This window comes from Nyctereutes procyonoides, unplaced genomic scaffold (assembly GCF_905146905.1).
Source record: "Nyctereutes procyonoides isolate TBG_1078 unplaced genomic scaffold, NYPRO_anot_genome, whole genome shotgun sequence".
Classification (NCBI taxonomy): domain Eukaryota; kingdom Metazoa; phylum Chordata; class Mammalia; order Carnivora; family Canidae; genus Nyctereutes; species Nyctereutes procyonoides.
Window position 1 is genome coordinate 4,299,601 of NW_026575040.1, and position 18,676 is coordinate 4,318,276.

The 18,676-nt window shown below is 46.9% G+C and overlaps 1 protein-coding gene across 2 annotated transcripts in view; it reads left to right on the forward strand.

Annotated features, from left to right (window-relative positions):
* The first annotated feature begins 9,733 nt into the window (after nucleotides 1–9,733).
* The window catches only part of ADPGK (ADP dependent glucokinase), a 32,255-nt gene continuing 23,312 nt past the window's right edge, over nucleotides 9,734–18,676 (forward strand). For both annotated transcript variants that reach the window (XM_055320214.1, XM_055320215.1), the window contains exons 1-2: nucleotides 9,734–10,030; nucleotides 17,747–17,972. In XM_055320214.1, coding sequence (XP_055176189.1) covers nucleotides 9,804–10,030; nucleotides 17,747–17,972 — 453 coding nt within the window. In that variant the 5' untranslated portion in view covers nucleotides 9,734–9,803. The remainder of the gene's footprint in view (nucleotides 10,031–17,746; nucleotides 17,973–18,676) is intronic.

Genomic DNA, 18,676 nt, shown 5'->3' on the forward strand with positions numbered 1-18,676 from the left:
GGGTGACCCCCTCGCACCCGCCCCGGGCCTCCTCTCTCTTCCCTGGGGACCCCTTCCTTTGCCCTAGAGGGCCCAGATGGGACCACAGACTCCATGGCTTCCTGGGCTCCCTCACCACCCTCTGGAGCATCTTTTTTTTTTTTTTTTTTTTTTTTTAAGATTTTACTTATTCATGAAAGACAGAGAGAGAGAGAGGCAGAGACACAGGCAGAGGGAGAAGCAGGCTCCCTGCAGGGGGCCCAATGCAGGACTCGATCCCAGGACCCCGGGGTCACGCCCTGGGCCTAAGGCAGGTGCTCAACCGCTGAGCCCCCCCAGGCGCCCCTCCTCTGGAGTATCTTACCTAGGGCCCGCTGGTCGGGTGGCCCTGGATGGGAGTTGCTCCAGGGAAGCCTGACAACTGCATCAGGCCTGCCTGCCCTTGGATGTAACTGTTGCACTTGTGTGACTCTCTCCTGAGGAGACAGTGAAACAGCAGACTTTGCGATGAGAATGTTCTCATGTTTGTAATGTTTGTAATAGCCAAAACTTGTGAACAGTCTCTCTACTGGTAGGCAGACATGAAAAATCATCTTGGATAAAAAAATTTTTTTTTTGCTGATATATTCAAATGTTCATTATATTGTTTTTAAGAAGTTATCATACAACACATATAATAATAAAATAACGTTTCTGTGAAGATGTGTGTGTCTATGTGTACACATTTTTTTAGAAATGAGAGCATGGGGTGGGGCGGGCAGAGGGAGAAGCAGACTCCCTGCTGAGCAGGGAGCCGGATGTTGGGCTCCATTCCAGGACCCTGGGCTCATGACCTGAGCTGAAGGCAGAGCTTAAGGACTGAGCCACCCAGGTGCCCTCAAGGGTGCTTTTTTAAAGTACTTGTATCTCTATTTTCTAAAAGATACATATACACTGAACATGTCTTGTTTTTAAAGTTGTTTTTTTTAAGATTTTATTTATGTATTCATGAGAGACACACACACAGAGAGAGAGAGAGAGGGAGAGAGAGAGAGGCAGAGACACAGGCAGACGGAGAAGCAGGCTCCATGCAGGGAGCCGGACGTGGGACTCGATTCCTGAATTACAGGATCACACCTTGAGCCAAAAGCAGAACTTAACGGCTGAGCTATCCAGGAGTCCCTATGATTTGGTTTTCAGCAGAAAAGACCTAGGGTTCACTTACCCACCTCAGGAAGGACAAAGAAGCCTAAAAAGTTGGGTCAAGGCAGTAGGAAAGGGGCTTTATTGGGGCATTTCTTTTCCCTGACCCCACAGGAATTAGGGTCACCGAGTCACTTCTGAATATGACAGTGATGATACATTTTCCAAAGTGTTGATTATAACACAATTTGCAACATGACCCAACTGATGGGTCATACATTTGGCCACAGATCAGAAGCTCTGGAAGAAAAATTGCTACTGGATACTCCCTCAAATTGTAATGGTAACTGACTGATGCACCGGATTTTTGTCCCAGAGAGTTCTCAGATGTTAAGTGATGTGGTTCTATCTGGTGCTAGTTTCACGCGTACTGACTGGAGTACATGGAGGAACGTCTGAAGTCCACAGCTCTATCCAAGAGGCAGGGGATTTATCTACTCCAACAGGGGTTTGCAGCTCTAGGCTGCGCATGGTGAGCCCATGAAGCCATCATGTTGATAGATTCAGTTGTGACTGGGAGCAGTGATGACAAAGTGGCTGTCAGAAAGGAGCACGTCCTCCAGATTCTTCCAGGCAAGGAGACAACACTGAAAACTACGTTAGGCTTTTTCCTTTCAAAACTTGGCAAAGCAGAATTGGCTGAAAAGTAAGCAGTGCAGTCTGGTTCTCATTTGATTTCTCAAGAAAATCCAGCTAACTTTCATCGTGATATTTTAAGCTTTTTTTTTTTTAAGATTTTATTTATTTATTCATGAGAGACACACACAGAGAGAGGCAGAGACACAGGCAGAGGGAGAAGCAGGTTCCACACAGGGAGCCCCACATGGGACTCGATCCCGGGAGTCCAGGATCACGTCCTGAGCTGAAGGCAGACGCTCAACCGCTGAGCCACTGGGGCATCCCTGTTTTAAGCTTTTATCCTTTTGGAAATTAACTTTTTAATATAACCTTAACTAAAAATACATAGATTTGGGGTATAAAAGTAAAATCTATTTCAGAAAAAAATCATATTTTTCCAGTGAAGTACACTCCACTTTTTATTTAAAAAGATATTATCTATTGTCCTAAACAGTAAATAATGCCAGAATCTAAAAAAAAAAAAAATCAGGGATTCAGATCTCAGCACTCAATATCCCCACCACTGCTACCACAAACTGTGTGGTTTGGGGCAAGTCACTTTATCTTTCCCAACCCAGTTTCTCATCCGTAGGATAGAGAGAACAATAAGCACATCGTGCAGTTGCTAGAAGATGTATGATTTTATTACTCAACAGTTATTTATTGATGCCAGGCACTATTCTAGTCACTGACTAGGACAGACAAGGTCTCTCTTTTCACTGAATTCATATTCTAATAGGATGAGATCACAGTAAACAAATAACTTGATGAACAAATGAGAAACGTCAGCTGTTAGTAGGTTCTAGGCAGAAAAGAACAGGAACAGTGGTGGAGCGTCACAGGCTGATGAGATTGTATGGGCTGGTCAGGAAAGCTCTCTCTGAGCAGACTGTATTTGAGCAGAGACCTTAGTGACAGAAACACCCAGGCATGCAAAGATCAAGGGGGAGAAGCTGGGGAAAGGGTACAGGGAAACTGCACTATTTTTGCAACTTCCTGTGAATATACAACTATTTCAAAAATGAATTTTTTAAAAAACAACTATTGACATACACTGCAGCCTAAACGGGTATCCAAAGTTATGCTGAGTGAAGGAAACCAGATCAAAAAGAGTACATATCGTATGATTTCATTTATATGAGATTTTGGGAAGTGTAAACTGATCTATAGTAACAGAGGACAGATTACTGATTGCCTGGGTACAGAGTAGGGAGGGGGAATGTTTGGGAAGGAAGGATTACTAAGGGACGTGAGGAGTCTTTGGGGGTGATGGATATGTTTATTACCCTGATTGTTGTGATGCGTTCATGGTGTATCCATGTGGTAAACTTATCAAATCATACACTCTGAATACTGTGCAGTTACTATATGTCAATTTTACCTCTATAATGGTATAAAGAAATATTATGTGCCTAGAAATAAATCATGCTAAAGATGTGCAAAGCCTCTACATGAAAGGTGAGACATTTAGGTGGATCTAGATAAATGAAGACGTCTACCATAGTCTCAGGTTGGACAACTCAATATTGTAAAGATGGCAATCCTCCCCAAATTGAAACTGATTGAAATCCTAACTGGTTTGTTTGTTTAAATGTCAACTTGAAAATGTATATGGAATGAAAAAGGGCTGAGGATAGCCAAGATGGTCTTGAAAAATAAGGTACAAGAACCTACATTATCAGATATCAAGATAGTGAGTGCTGGTATAAGGATAAACAGACCGATTAAACAGAATAAAGAGCTCAAAAACAGATCCACACATATATGAACACTAAGTATAGGACAGATGTAGGTATGCAGGTCACTGAGATATAGCCAGTAAAATGCATTGGGTCACTTGGGTACCTATAATGATTCTTCCCATAATACACCAAAATCAATTCCAAGGTGGATTAAACTGTAAACCATGAAATGCAAAAGCATACAACTCTGAGAAGGGAATATTGGAGTGTATCTCCATGACCCTGAGTAGGGAAAGAATTTTTTTTAAAAACAAAAAGTACTGACGATAAAGGAAAAGGCAGCAAGAAAAAGGGACAAACGATTAATAGCATTAAAATTAAGAACTTTATTCACTAAAGATAGTAGAAGGAGAATAAAGAGATAAAGTGACAGGGGTAGAAGGTATTTGCAACTAACAAAAACTGTGTTGTGACCATAATTAGACACCACTACACAGACATCCTATAGAATGGCAGAGCTGTTTTTTTTTAAGGGAGGGAGGGGCAGAGGGAGAGAGAGAGAATTTTAAGCAGGCTCCACGATCCTGATCATTACCTGAGTCAAAATCAAGAGTCAAATGCTTAACTGACTGAGCCACCCAGGTGCCCCCAGAAAGGCAAAGCATTAAGAACCTATTGGTGTGTATGTGGAGCAATAGGCAGTTCCATGTGGGTGAACTGGCATGCCAATTTGGAAGGATGTCTGACATTATCTTGTAAAGTTGAGGACGGGTGTTTCCTATGACCCAGGAATCTCACTCTTGGTTTACACCTTGAAGAAACTTATATACATGTGCATCAGCATTCTAAACACAGCAATATTGTGCATAATAGTAAAAACCTGGGAAAATTCCAAATGTTCTACTTACTATATGCTGAGCAAATGAATTCTAGTATTTTTATGGAGTGGAAAATTATATAGATGCTGAACAGCCAAAAACTAGAAAAGGCCACTGCATAGTGATCTATGTAGAGACGCCTGCCCTCTTTATAGTGAGAAAATGCCAGACCAGCAGGGCTAAGAAGAAAATCAAGGAGAGTTCTTAGGAACCAACAGTGGCCGTGGCAGGGAGTGTTTTTTGTCATGTATCGACATGCAGTAGACAATGTGCTACGCTCTTTTAAGACATAGCCATGTCTCACAACCATTTGATACAGTAGGAATTATTTTGCAGGTGAGGAAACCGAGAGGCAGAGAGGTTAAATGATTTGCCTAAGGTATGCAGATACTGGAGTGGCAGGTGTGGAGATTTAAAACCAGGCATCAAATCTCACTTTCTTTCCGTTGGAGTAGAAGGTGTGGATTGCCTTGCAATGACTACTCACCAGCTCTCCTCTCTTTCGGAACCCCGATTTTATCACGGCATGGCCTCTCCCCTGTGCTGTCACCCTCCAGAGGGCAGAGCAGAAGATGGAACGAGCCTGGGCCCCTGGCCACTCCAGAGCAACCCAGCCATGCCACACCAGTTGAACGTTGGTTGCTTCCTTTTATTTTTTCCTTTATTGATATATTTTTTGGAAAACAACTCTTGGGCTAAGTGGTTCTAGAGTTGTTAGGGTTCTTGAATCAAGAAGGAAATAACAATTAGAAGGCAAACTTTCCATTTCCTTCCAAATGGACACTGTAAATATTACAGAACCCAAATCCAATGGTTGTAACATGCAACAGGACCCACAACAGAGCTGGTTTACACAGCCTGCAGAGGAGCACCAAGCCAGAGGGCCCCTGAGTGTGAAAGGCCTAGAGCAGCCAGTGTGATAGCTTTGTTCCCAGGAGTGCAGGACAACCAAGAAAGCACTGTGGGACAGGCCCATGCTTCACCCTGCCCCCTTACTCATTTGCCCTACAAAGCTCATAGGCCCCTGCCAGATAGAAGCCCAGACAGCTCTGCCTCTCCCACTTTCCCACACTCAGTACTTCCTCCCACCCTAAAGCAGTTAATCCCAAAGTATAAATCCACAGCCACCATACTGTTACATCCCCACAAACTAAGACGTTCTTTGCCCCAATCTTTGTAGGAGGGTTTTTTTTTTTTAGGAGTTTTAATTTATTCATGAGAGATAGAGAGAGAGGTAGAGACATAGGCAGAGGGAGAAGCAGGCTTCCTACAGAGAGCCCAATATGGGACTCGATCCCAGGACCCCAGGATCACACCCTGGGCCAAAGGCAGATGCTCAACCACTGAGCCCCCGAGGTGCCCCTGTAGGAGGTTTTTTTTTTTTTTTAACAGTCAAGAAACTATCATGCTTTGCTGCTGACATTCTGCCACCTGGCTCCTGTACCTTTAACTCCTGTGCCTCTCCTCAATCAGCAGTCCATCCTCCTAGCCCTTCTAGTGCCCTCCTGATGGCAGGTGAGGCAGGAGGGTGTCTGATTGCCCAGGGCAGTGGCTGCAGATATAGAACTTTCTCTTTTCGGATGCTGGGATCCTTTATTCCTTCTCTTTTGTGTCCTTAGAGTTTTCTTTAAAAAAAAAAAAAGGTTTGCTTATTTGAGAGAGAGAGCATGCATGAGCTTGGGGGAGGGCAGTGGGAGAAGGAAAGAGAGGCTGAGGGAGTGGGAGAAGCAGACTCCCCACTAAGGGACTTGGGGCAGGGTGGGGGGGTGTCCTTGATCCCAGGATCCTGAGATCATGACCTGAGCCAAAACCAAGTGTTGGAGGCTTAACTGACTAAGCCACCCAGAGAGCCCTCCTTAGAATTTTCTATAACCTTCAAAGCTGTGCTCTGACTCTGGCCTTTGGGTATGGCCTGTGGTGGGCAGTTTCCCTGGCATCAGCAAAGGCCTTGACACAGTGTGGACTTCGGAGAGCACTTTGGATGAAACCCCATAAGCCTGTGGAAAAGTGGGTTAGCCCGGCTTACATAAGGACTATTTGGTACCACTTTAGTTTCTATTCCAATGTGGGAACAAACTTGTTCCTTAAAACCCTTCAGATCACGTGAGTGGTGTTGACTTGTGTTTATGTCAAAGCCGAAGCCTCAGGCTAATAGGACTCTATTAGAACTGATAGGACTCTGCTAATTCCTTGTATAAATATGGAATCTGCATCTTGGCCTTCCAGGTCAGGTTCTTGGATAGGACACCTGGAGCCTCTGTGTGCCTCTGAATTTTCTGGAACCGAATTTCTCTCTCTCTCTCTCTCTCTCTCTCTCTCTCTCTCTCATATCAAAGAGAACCAACAGCAAAGGCCATGTCTGGAAGCAATTTGAGTGGGGGAGGGGGGTCTTGAGGCCTGCCCAGACCTTTTTCCTTTGTTCAGCCTAGGGAATGGAGCCACGGCTGCCCACTTGGGGCTCTTCTGTATAATTGCCCCCAGAAATCTAACTTCTAGAAAAACAGTTAGTTTGCAATGTATTCCAGACTGTCTAAACAGATAATGATCAGAATCTGAGATGACTATTTTTCATTAAGGAAATATTTCAAGAGGGACTGGGGTACCAAAAGAGCTGAATGCTTGCCCCTGAGCCCCTGATGAGGAGTGAGAAGGAACTGTGACTGTGTATGTGACCAGAAGTCACATCAGATTTCTGCCACGATTGGCAAGCGTAGCTTATTCTTCCTGCGGCACCTGCTGTTCTCAGTTGGGATTGAGGTCCAGACTCTGGGCTCTTTTTCCACCCTGCCACCACTCAACACAAACCTACCCTGAGTGACTAACCAGCAAGCACCCCAGAGTAGCCTCGATAATGATGAGATGGGAGAGATGGGGGCCCATGCTTGCTGCTGCAGTACCAGCACCCCATTTGGACTTTTACATGAGAAATACATTTGTTTAAGCTGCTGTTGTTTTGGCCCTGTGGCTACATGAAGAGTCCTAGTATCATATATTTTAAAGCTACTGAAAGAGTAGATCTTAAATATTCTTTTTAAAAAAATATTTTATTTACTTATTCATGAGAGATAGAGAGAGAGGCAGAGACACAGACAGAAGGAGAAACAGGCTCCCTGCTGGGAGCCCGATGAGGGACTCAATCCCAGGACCTTGGGATCACACCCTGAGCCAAAGGCAGACACTCAACTGCTGAGCCACCCAAGCATCTCAATCTTAAATATTCTTATCATAAGAAAAAAAAATTGTCACTATGTGATGTAATGATGTTAACTAAATTTATTGTGGCAATCATTGTGCAATATATACACGTATCAAATCATTTTGTTGGGTGCCTTACACCTATACAGTGTTACAACTGGTATGTCCGTTGATATGTCAATTATATCTTAATAAAACTAAGAGAGTGGTGGGGGTAGTTCTGGCAAGCCTAGAAAGAAGCAGAAAAATTAGGTTCAAAGAAAGTGCTGGCAGTTCAGCAGCTATCTTGGAAGCCAGAAGGGAAGGCCCCAGGCAGCTTTCTCTCCACATCACTCTGGTGTGGACTATTTCCCTGTTTCTCTAGGCCTGTCTGCATCGTGGTCGTCCCACAGTTCAGCTTCCTGAGCTCCTCCAAAACTTCACCTTGGGAATGTATTTAACTAACTCTATCTGACCATCAAGCCTATGTGACCTTTGGGGGGCGGGGAGGACCAGCTACAGACTCCTGACTCTTAGTCCAAATTCTCAGTAGAGAGAAGTATTTTCTGAGCTTTGCACGGTGGCAATATCATGGCCAATATAGTTTATCCAAGTCACAATTATTGCTAACCGAAAAGTGTTCTCAGAACGTCTGGGTGGCTCAGTGGTTGAGCATCTGCCTTTGGCTCAGGGCGTGATCCCGGGATCCTGTGGGCTCCCCGCAGGGAGCCTACTTCTCCCTCTGCCTGTGTCTCTGCCTCTCTCTCTGTGTCTCTCGGGAATGAATAAATAAAATCCTTAAAAAAAAAAAAGTGTTCTCTGGCACAGCAGATTCCCCGCTTTTTAGTTAGGTGCTGGTTTAGTCATCCCTGGGATGGTAGGGAAACAGGCCCACAGCGGGTCATGAGAGGGGGCAGTTTCTCTAGGAACTGATTTGACATATCTACTTGAGAAGGGAGAAGGGACAGGTAATTCTAGAGAAGACAGTTTCATGGCTCCTCGCAAATCTCATTGGCTCCTTGGCAGCCCAAATCTCCTGTGTGAGTATTTCCTTTGTGGGGGCTCAGCTCAGATCAAGATCCTGGACTCCCAGGATCAGGATCCAGCCCCCCCCCCCCCAGTCAAGCTCCTTGTTCAGCAAGGAGTTTGCTTCTCCCTCTGCCTCTCCCCAACTCGTGTTTCCTATCACTCACTCTAATAAAAAAATAAATAAAATCTTTAAAAAAAAAAAAGAATATCTCCTTTGAATGAGCGGCTATAATCAGGTGTGCTGGGTGGGGTGACCTAGGGGAAGGCAGGCGGCCAGGATAGAGAGGTGAGCAGGCTGTTGGACTAGGGGCATAAACCCTATCACCCAGGATTAAAGCTAGGGAAATAAGGTTTCGCTGCCAAGTCCAAAGGTCAGGGGCAGAATGGAAAATCCGACACAAAGCCAAGGTCAGGAGTCAGCAGGACTAGATGCACAAGGAAACAGGCCAGGGAAGAAGACCAGGCCGTACGGGGTGGCCGCTGAGAAGGAGCTGGCGACGGGCCTCGCTTCACCGCGCTCCACTTCGGCTCCTGCACAGAAGGGCACAGCGAGGAGGGCCGGGCCCGCCCGGGCTGGAGCTCCGTCACCCACGCAAAGGAAGAGAAACCCGCGTTTCTTAACCCAAATCCGTAATCTCCGCGACACAAGATTCTGTGCATTCCTGCATTTTCCCCCCTGATTATTGTCAAAGGGAGCAGCGCCCCCAAGAGGGCTATTCTAAGGCTCTGAATCCGGTCACCCTGCAGGAGGATGGGCAGAGGTCTCGAGGGGCCGAAGGCCTCGGCTGCCTCGGAGGAGCAGAAGCCCCGGCCCGCGTGCCCCAGGGGCTCCCCCGGGAAGAAAGAGGAAGCTGCCAGCGGGCGGTGAAGCGGGGCCGCAGACGCCGAGCGGCGGATCAAGAGGAGGCGCTGCTCCCAAGGGGACGCGGACCGGCTCCGACAGGAACGTGAGGCTGCTCCGCTTGGTCGCACTGGGAAGATGAGCGTGTCCTCGCCCCTCCGGTGGGGTCCGTCGCGGCGGACCGCGGAGAGGCCGCCCGGGACCCAGCGCCGCGCCCCGGCCTCTGCCGAAACCCCGCCCCGGCCCTCGAGCGCGCACGCGCGCCCCGCAGACCCCGCCCCCGGGAGCCGCGCAGACCCCGCCCCTCGGGGGCCGTGGCGCGCCGGCGTGACGTGGCGCGTGCTGACGTCGGCGCATGCCGAGACGGAAGAGGCGCGGGCCGGGAAAGCAGTGGGCCGCGGGCGCGGCTGCTCCGTCCCCATGGCGCTGTGGCGCGGCTCTGCGTACGCCGGCTTCCTGGCGCTGGCGGTGGGCTGCGTCCTCCTGCTGGAGCCGCAGCTGCCCGGCTCGGCGCTGCGCTCGCTGTGGAGCTCGCTGCAGCTGGCGCCCGCGCCCCCGGGACCCGGCTCCCCTGAGGGCCGCTTGGCGGCCGCCTGGGACGCGCTCATCGTCCGGCCGGCCCGGCGTTGGCGCCGCGTGGCCGTGGGGTGAGTGCCTGCGGGGCCTGCGTCTCGCGGTCTCTGCAGGAGGCGCGGGCGCTCCGAGGGCAGCCGCGGCGGAGCCCGGGCGGCTGGGGGACGGGGAGGGAGAGCGGCGCGGAGACGGGGCTTCCCGGGCGCCCCCCGGGAGGCCCCTCGGCGCTGGCGTCCGCGCCGCCTCCTTGGCGGGAAGCGTCGGATGCCTGGGACCGGACCGGCCCGGCTCGTCACTGCAGCGAGGACTCCCCGGACGCCGCCGCCTCCCGCCTGGCTTCTCCGCAGCCGCGTCTCCTCCCGATGGGACCCGCCTGACAGCCTCTCGCGAACCCCGCGCAGCCCGACGCCCTCCAGCCGCTTCCATTCCTGTCTCGGCTCCTCCTCGGGCAGCTGCCTCTTTTGCGGTCAGACGCTTGGTCTTCCTTACACCGCTCTGCCGGCTCTCGCCCTCTTCTGAACTTGTCGAGCGCGCCACCGACTTTATCTCCCTCCCGCCCCCTTCCTTAGCACCGTGGTCGGTGCCGAGCGCGCTCGCTCCCGGCGCTCCCTGGGGACTTAGGCGTCGTTGGCCTCTCCCTCCAGCCCTCCGTGCGTGAAACATGCCCTCTTCTCCATGAAAGCCCTTTCCTCCTCCGCCTTCAGTGACATCGCTTATTGAGGGTCCCACCCCCCCACCCCCGCACCGCCAGTGCCTCCCTCCCTTCTTTGTATCCCTCTGCAGAAGTGTAATTGTCACCCTCGCACCGACTTTAAACCCAGTCTCGCTTCGACTTAAATAACTTAACCATCAACTCAGAAGCACCGTACCAAAAAAAAAAAAAAAAGGGCAGGCCTTCTGCGAAGTACTCTGCTAGTTTTTGTGAGTGCTGGGGCAAGGCTAAGGAAGAGCCAAGTTAGCCTGAAGATTAAGGGAGATAACGGCAGTCTTGCGTGGTGTCTTATGTAAAAGCATGCAAATGTCAGGAATTTTGTCCCCCCCCCTTCCCCCCCCCCTTTTTTTAAGATACTTTAAGTAATGTCTATACCCAGTGTGAGGCTCACACCCGATCCGCAGATCAAGAGTTGCATGCTCCAGGTGCTGAGCTGGGTGGGGACCCAATAGTGCTTTTTTTTTTCTCCTCCTAATCAGCCTATTGTTTCTTCCGATGTGTCTCCTTTACCTCTTTTTTCAAGTTCAGGCCCTTTCACTTCCTTATTAGAGTTTGTTTCTTTTCTCTTTCCTTCTTTCTTTTCTTTTCTTTTGAGAGAAAGAACAGGGGCACGGGGGGGGGGGGGCAGGCGGCAGACCCCACCATGGGGCTCCATCCCAAAACTCTGGGATCATGACCTGAGCTGAAATCGAGTCACACGCTTAACCGACTGAGCCCCCCAGGCGCCCCTCCTTATCAGTGTCTGAAGCATTCCCCCTGGCTTTACACACCTATCAGCGACTACGTAATACATGTCAGGTCTGTGCTAGGTTCTGAGGATGCAGAAATGGGTGAAACAAGGTCCCCACCCCAATTGATGAAACTAGATATATTCACTATTAGTGTTGGGGCGGACATGACAGGGTGCCACAGACTGGGTGGCTTAAACAACCTAAATTTTCTCACAGTTCTAGAGGCTGATAGTCTCAGATCAAGGGGAGGTGCTGGCAAGGTTGGTTTCCATTGAGTCCTCTTCCTGCCTTGCAGGTGTACCATATGGCCTTTTCTCTGGGTGCACACCCCTGATGTCTCTTCCTCTTATTATATGGACATTAGTTCTCTCGGATAATGGCTTCATTTAACCTTAGTTGTCTCCTTAAATAGTCCCTGTCTCCAAAAACAGACACATTTGTGGTTAGGGCTTCAATGTATGAATTGATGGGGGGATAGGGTCGCACCGTGCTGTTTACGACAATTGTGAAAAGTGCTTTGCAGAACTAGTGGTAAAAAAAAAAAAAAAAAGTAGTCTTGTGTTCCAAAAGATTGCTAATTCCTCCCAGGGTAAGGTTTTGGAAAAGCTCCGAGAAGGTGATGTTCCATTTACTGTTGCTACATCTACAAATCCCCCCAAAACTTGGTAGCTTAAAACATGGTTATTTGGTGTATTCTCATGATTCTGAGGCTCAATTAGGCTTTGCTAGGCAGTTCTGACTCAAGGTCTCCCGCAGTTTCAGTCAGATTGTGCCTGGGACTGGAATCCTCTTAAAGGTTGATTGTGGTTGTCTGCCACAGCTACGTAGCTTTCTCACAGCAGGGTAAGGAGACAGAATGTCCCTACAACCAGGCAGAAGCCTTAATGCCCTTTATGACCTAAACTTAAAAGCACATAGCATCACTTCCACCGCTGTCCTGGGTGCAGATGGTTTCAAGCAGATGGGACTCAGGACACACCTTGATGGGAGGAGTGTCTGTAAAGAGAACACGTGGGATGGAATATCTTGAGTCCATCCTGGAAAATATATTCTGCTATAATGATTTGCATGGTTTAGGTCCTGGAGAAGAAACGGAAAATGGGGTTTCTCCACCCAGGGGTAGGGGAGTAACTCCACTTGGGCAGAGAGAACCAAATGTGAGGTACATAGTTTAGAAAGAGCAAGTTGCGCCTGTGTTGAGGGCAAGGAACTTCTGGTAGAGAGGGACCTTTTATACCAAGTGGTGGGAAAGCAGTGAAAGTAGGTAAATGAGGCTAAGATCTTTCTGAGAATAACTAGTGGGGATGTAAAGGGTGGGTTTTGAGCAGTGGTTCTGTTTGACGGTTTCACATCATTTGTGTGGGTACCAGACAGACATTGGTAACATTTTTCATTACCCAAAGGGATTTTCAGCCTAAAGATGGGGTTGTGCAAAGAGGTAGTTGAGAGCAGTGGCAGTACTTGTACCAGAAGTTCATCTGGGGGAGGAGGTGTCGTGGTTTGAGTTCTCGGTAGAACACGCACACATATATTCATTTGCACTCTCACAGTATACAATTTAATGTGGTCCATAAGGAGGAAAGTCTTGGGATCCTGACCCTAGTTAAGAGGTCATTTTAGGATCTGGGAGAAGGGAGAAAAGAGCCTTTTTTCATCGGCAGTAGTGCCAAGTGTGAGATTTGCTAATAGGTTGAATGTGGTAAAGAAAGGCAGTCCAAAATAGCAAGTTTTTTAGCATCGAGTAACAGCTAACAACCTTAAGTAGGTAGATACAGATATTGTCATCCAGTTTTTACAGATAAGCACACCAGAGCTTAGAAATATTGATTGGCCCAAAATTACCCAGCTGTCAAATACCAGAGGCACAAGGTAAGCCTGTTCCTGTCTCCATGTTCATGCCACATTGTTGCCATAAGAGAGATTAAGAAAAAGGAACAAGTTTGTGTTGGAAGATAACAGGTTGGATTTCAGAGAAGGAGCAGTGCACTTGCTTATGGGATTTCAAATGAAGCTGAGCCATCAGCTGACAGGCCAAAGCTTAGGAGCATATTGAGGAGCAGTCTTGCAGGCTCTGAAGATGCCAGTAGTTAAGTTGAGGTCAGAGACTCTATGGGATTATCCCGGGAGAGAACAAGAAAGGGAGATAAATGGCAAGGGTGGAATTCTGGGAGGCACCAGCGTAGGAGCTGGTGGAAAGGACCCAGAGGAATAAAGGATGCAAGCCCACTACCACGTCTTTCTAAAATGTACCACCTCCCCGGCCTCAAAATTGGACTCTGGTGCCAAAGACTCATTGGGTAAATGATAAACCTAGTGTTCATTCCTGGCTTCACCCTGACGTTTGACACCTATCTCACTCTATTCCTCTGTTCAACTCTCCATTCTAACTAGATCAACATTCTTATTGTATCCATACAGAGTTAATCCCTTCATCTGCATCTTTGCTTGTGCATGCTCCCAGTGAGGGCTTCAGTATCAGATAAATCTGGGTTTGATTTTAGGCTCCTGTAGCTGTGGCCTTTGCCATGGTAGTCAGCCTTCAACCTCAACTTTTCTCAGCTCTAAGCATTGTGACCACTTCTCTATCTTACCACGTTTTTTTTTATAAATTGGTGTGGTCTGTCTGAAAGTGCCTGCTTTACATGCAGTGCTTCATATACCAGCCTTCTTTCTCTGTCCAGAGCAGCATCCGGAGCTCAGTCCAGAGACCACTGCCCCTACCCGTCTTGATTTCTCTTCTCTGCAGTTCTGCATCTTATGGTGATGATGATTACCTGTTGTAGTATCTCAGGTATAGTGTTAAAGCTAGGAAGAACCTAAGGAAACATTTTACAGGTAATGAAACAAGTGAGGTGATGAGAACCACCATCCTTGCCTTTAAAGAACTTGCAGTCTAGGGAGCACATGGGTGGCTCAGTCAGTTAAGCGTCTGCCATCAGCTCAGGTCAGAATCCCGGGGTTTTGGGATTGAGCCCCGAATCAGGCTCCCTGCTCAGTGGGGAGCCTCTCTCTCAAATAAATAAATAAAATCTTAAAAAAAAAAAAGATGGGATGCCTATGTGGCTCAGCAGTTTGGTGCCTGCCTTCAGCCTATGTCGTGATCCTGGAGTCCCAGGATCAAGTCCCACATCAGGCTCCCTGCATGGAGCCTGCTTCTCCCTCTGCCTGTGTCTGCCCCCTCCCTTCTCATGAATAAATAAATCTTAAAAAAAAAAACAAAAACAAACTTGGAGTCTAGAAGGGGAACTGCGCCTCCTTCTCCCACCCCACCCCCCCAAGAGTAGGGGGGTGAAGGCCTGGCAGTAGGCCTGAAAGCCCATTCTAGCCCTTCCTCTTATTTGGACATTCAGCATCTGTTGCCTTGCTTTGTTTTCCAGTTATTTCATCTGTGTCTCTATTTTTCTCCAAACTCACATTATAGTCCTTTATACATTTCTTACTCAACTCTGAAATTCTGCCTAAAGTCAAATGAGCATAATTTTTGTCTTCTGGTTCTTTTGCTCCCTCCCTTCTTTTAATTCCCTGGATAATAAAGCACCGTAGGTAATGTGCTTGTTTACATTTTTGGATGCTGTTGAATTGAGGTAAGTGCAGAGGAAGTTTCTTGCTCTGGTTAAAGTATAACTAGAAAGCACATGGAGAAGTACTTAGTTTGGTATCTGGCACATAGAGGTTCAATTATCTTTATTATTGAAAGCAACTGAATACATTTTTTTCCTTTGTAAGTCTTTTTCTTGATGTGATGAAGGAAGGGTGGAAAATATTCCTATTGTAGTTACATTTTTTACTCAAAATTAGTTCTGTTGGGCTTTGTGTTGTGTTACGACATATGCTGAACATTGCTTCTTTTGGTTTTGCTCCTTTTTTTTTTTTTTGTAACTTTTGCAAACTTCTCCATTCTCATCTTTAAAGAATCAGACCCTGTTCAGGGTCTCAGTGTATCACTGGAATTGAAGGTGATATGTTCGTGCAAGCCACTGTTTTCAAATGTGGGAATCCCTCAGCGTCTGAACTTTTGCTCTCCAGGATCAGGACCCAAATCCACTAGGAGACATTTTCCAGATAGGGCTGTTTGGTGGAAATAGTATCACTCACTGTCCAAACTTGCACATGTCTGAAACTAGGGAATCTACTTATTTCTGAGAACCAGGGAGAGTATTTCTATTAAGAGTCTACCCTTTGGGGCAGCCCCCATGGCGCAGCGGTTTGGTGCCGCCTGCGGCCCAGGGCATGATCCTGGGGACCCTGAATCGAGTCCCACGTCAGGCTCTCTGTATGATGCCTGCTTCTCCCTCTGCCTGTGTCTCTGCCTCTCTCTCTCTCTCTCTGTGTCTCTATAAATTAAAAAAAAAAAAAGAGTCTACCCTTTGGACATCTAATGTTGCATCCAGTAGAAATAAAGAACGCCCTGTATGTGGTGGAATTGAGACCAGTTTTATAAGGTGTACTTGGTTTATGTGGGGCTGTGAAAGGAATATGTTTTACATATTAAGCACCTGTCACGTGAATGTCTGTGTTTTATGCACAGAAAAGCATAGTAACTCTTAGGTTATACTTTTCCAGTTGACCAGAGTATGTATGTATCTTTGTTTTAAAAGAATAAGAAAATTTGAGTATTTAAATGCTGTTTGGGGGGATCCCTGGGTGGCGCAGCGGTTTAGCGCCTGCCTTTGGCCCAGGGTGCGATCCTGGAGACCCGGGATCGAATCCCACGTCGGGCTCCTGGTGCATGGAGCTTGCTTCTCCCTCTGCCTGTGTCTCTGCCTCTCTCTCTCTCTCTCACTGTGTGCCTATCATAAATAAAAAAAAAAAATTAAATGCTGTTTGGTAGGTAAAAATCTTTTTAAAAGCATGGGATCCATAGAGGAAAAATTAAAGAATCCTTATGATGGGGGTGCAGTCAGCCTGTGTCACTAGGAGAGATGGGTCTCTTCCTTGCCCTTGTAAACTTTGCTTGAGTGAGATCAGTGATGACTAGCCTCCATTCGAACCTCTTAAAAATTGTTTTTTTATGACAAAAGTAATATATGCCTATAAAAATCAGAAATATATCTAGTGAAAAATAAAATTTCTCTCCTTTACTCAGTCTCCTTCCTCTTAGAGTTTACCACCATTAATGAATTAGTATTGTCTTAATTCCCAGATCAAGAGGGTTTTTTTCTTTTTAAGAAACTAGAAAGGAAACATTGTAGCTATATTCTACACTAGTATCTAGTCCTTTGGGCCTTCTCTATTGATGAGTATACTGTCTACTTTTACAACTGCTCCAAATTACCCTGGAAGCCCAGCCACCCTTATCACCTGGAACTATTTTTTTAGCCTGCTGTGAGCCTTGGCCTTCTCAGAGGCTTCGAGCTGCCTGTGTGGTCATCTAGCCCCATTGGCAAGAATGACATCCCCAGAAGATAGAGGCAGAAACAAAAGGGAGTGTGAGGTGGGGGGCAGGAAGTCCTCTTCTAGCTACCCAAATCATTTAACCGTTCTCTTTTAAGGGATGATTTTTATTTAGCAAAGTAACATTACAAATATAAGCCAGAACTTTTCTGTGCAGACCATAGAGAAGCCATGCCAGGCAACCATAGTGCTTTATTATTTGGTTCCTTGGAGCCATCCAGATAATGCAGTATTGGCTTCTTACAAAACTTTTAAAGGTCATGGATTTGCCCAGTGAACACCTGCCAAGTGATGAACTGTTATAAGACTGCAAGTGTGTGCCTCAGTTTTAAGGCACCACAACTCTTGAAGAGTTTCAGCTAGGAGTATTTAGACATTAGGTATTTAGTGTATCTTACCACCATCCTAAGGAAAGGTATCTGATACTTGGCTTTTGACCAAAACTTCTGTTTTGCTTGCTTTCCACCAAGCAGTGTTCCTAAACATATATTAACTTAATCTTCAAAACAGCTCTGGATTAGACACCTATGTAACAGCATTTTGTAAGTGAGAACATTGAGACCCGGAAGTTAAAGTGACTTGCTCAAGTCACAAACCCAGTATGAATCCAGACAGTTTGGCTCTGCCAACATTTTCTCAGAAATGCTGTATTTGTATTATTGAGATAGCTTTGTTCCAAAATGCTGAGCACCTGTCTTTTCAACTAGTGTAAAAGTTTGCCATCCTATTGGAAAGATTCCTGTGTTCTGATTCTAATAAGACATTTGTCCAGATAAAGGAATCTTCCTTCTGCCACATGCTGTTTATTTCCCAGTTGAGGTTTCAAATCCACTTCGTTAGTTTTTCTGTTTGAATACAGTTCCTGGAAACATTTCTGTGTTGTTAATGCAAAGTATCTGCCTTCGTGCCTCTCCTTTTTTCTTTCACACTGTCTCTTTGCTTCTTCTTTCCAGAGTCAATGCCTGTGTGGATGTAGTGCTCTCAGGGGTGAAGCTCTTGCAGGCGCTTGGCCTGAATCCTGGGAATGGGAAGGATCACAGCATTCTGCATTCGCGGACTGATCTGGAGGAAGCCTTCGTTCACTTCATGGGGAAGGGAGCTGCAGCCGAGCGCTTCTTCAGCGATAAGGAAGCTTTCCAGGACATTGCCCAGATGGCATCCGAGCTCCCAGGAGCCCAGGTCTGTTTGGTTCGCCAGCAGTGAATTAAGATAAGGTGGGGAAAGATAGCGTTTTGTAAGGGTCCTAAAGCAACCAAACAACTTTTCCTCTAGTCTTTCTGGAGGGTGGTTGTTGGGAATTCCTTTTCTGGTTTCCCTTTCTGTAAAGCTGTGTATCTGAACTTCCATTAACTCTGCTGTTTCTAGTCAGTTCAGTTCAGCCAACATTGATGAAGTATAGTGACTGAAATTTTGGTTCATCCATTAAATTGCTCTTTCTTCATATTACCCAAGCTTAAGGTAAAGATGCCTCCTCCTATTTGGATATTGCTTGTGGCTAATAACATGGAATAATCATAATATGGCTGAGTCCTTCCTGAGCAAGAGAAAAAGGCCAGACACACAGCACTGGTTGTAACTTTGGCATGGACAAGGGGGGCATGGATCCTCACCTCTGCTTGAGTGATCCAGAGCCAGGTTCCTTACCTCAGCGTTACTGATGCATTGGGTTGGAGAATTCTTTGTTGTAGGGGCTGTCCTGCACGTTGTAAGATGTTCAGCAGCATCTCTGGCATCTACCCACTGGATGACAGGCAGTAGCACTCCCATCCTCCCCTAGTTGAGATAGTTAAAAATGTCTCCAGACATGGTCACCTGTTTCCAGAGTTGGGGAGAGTTTAGGGAAGCAAAATCGCATTGGTTGAGAAGCACTGGTCTAGATCAGT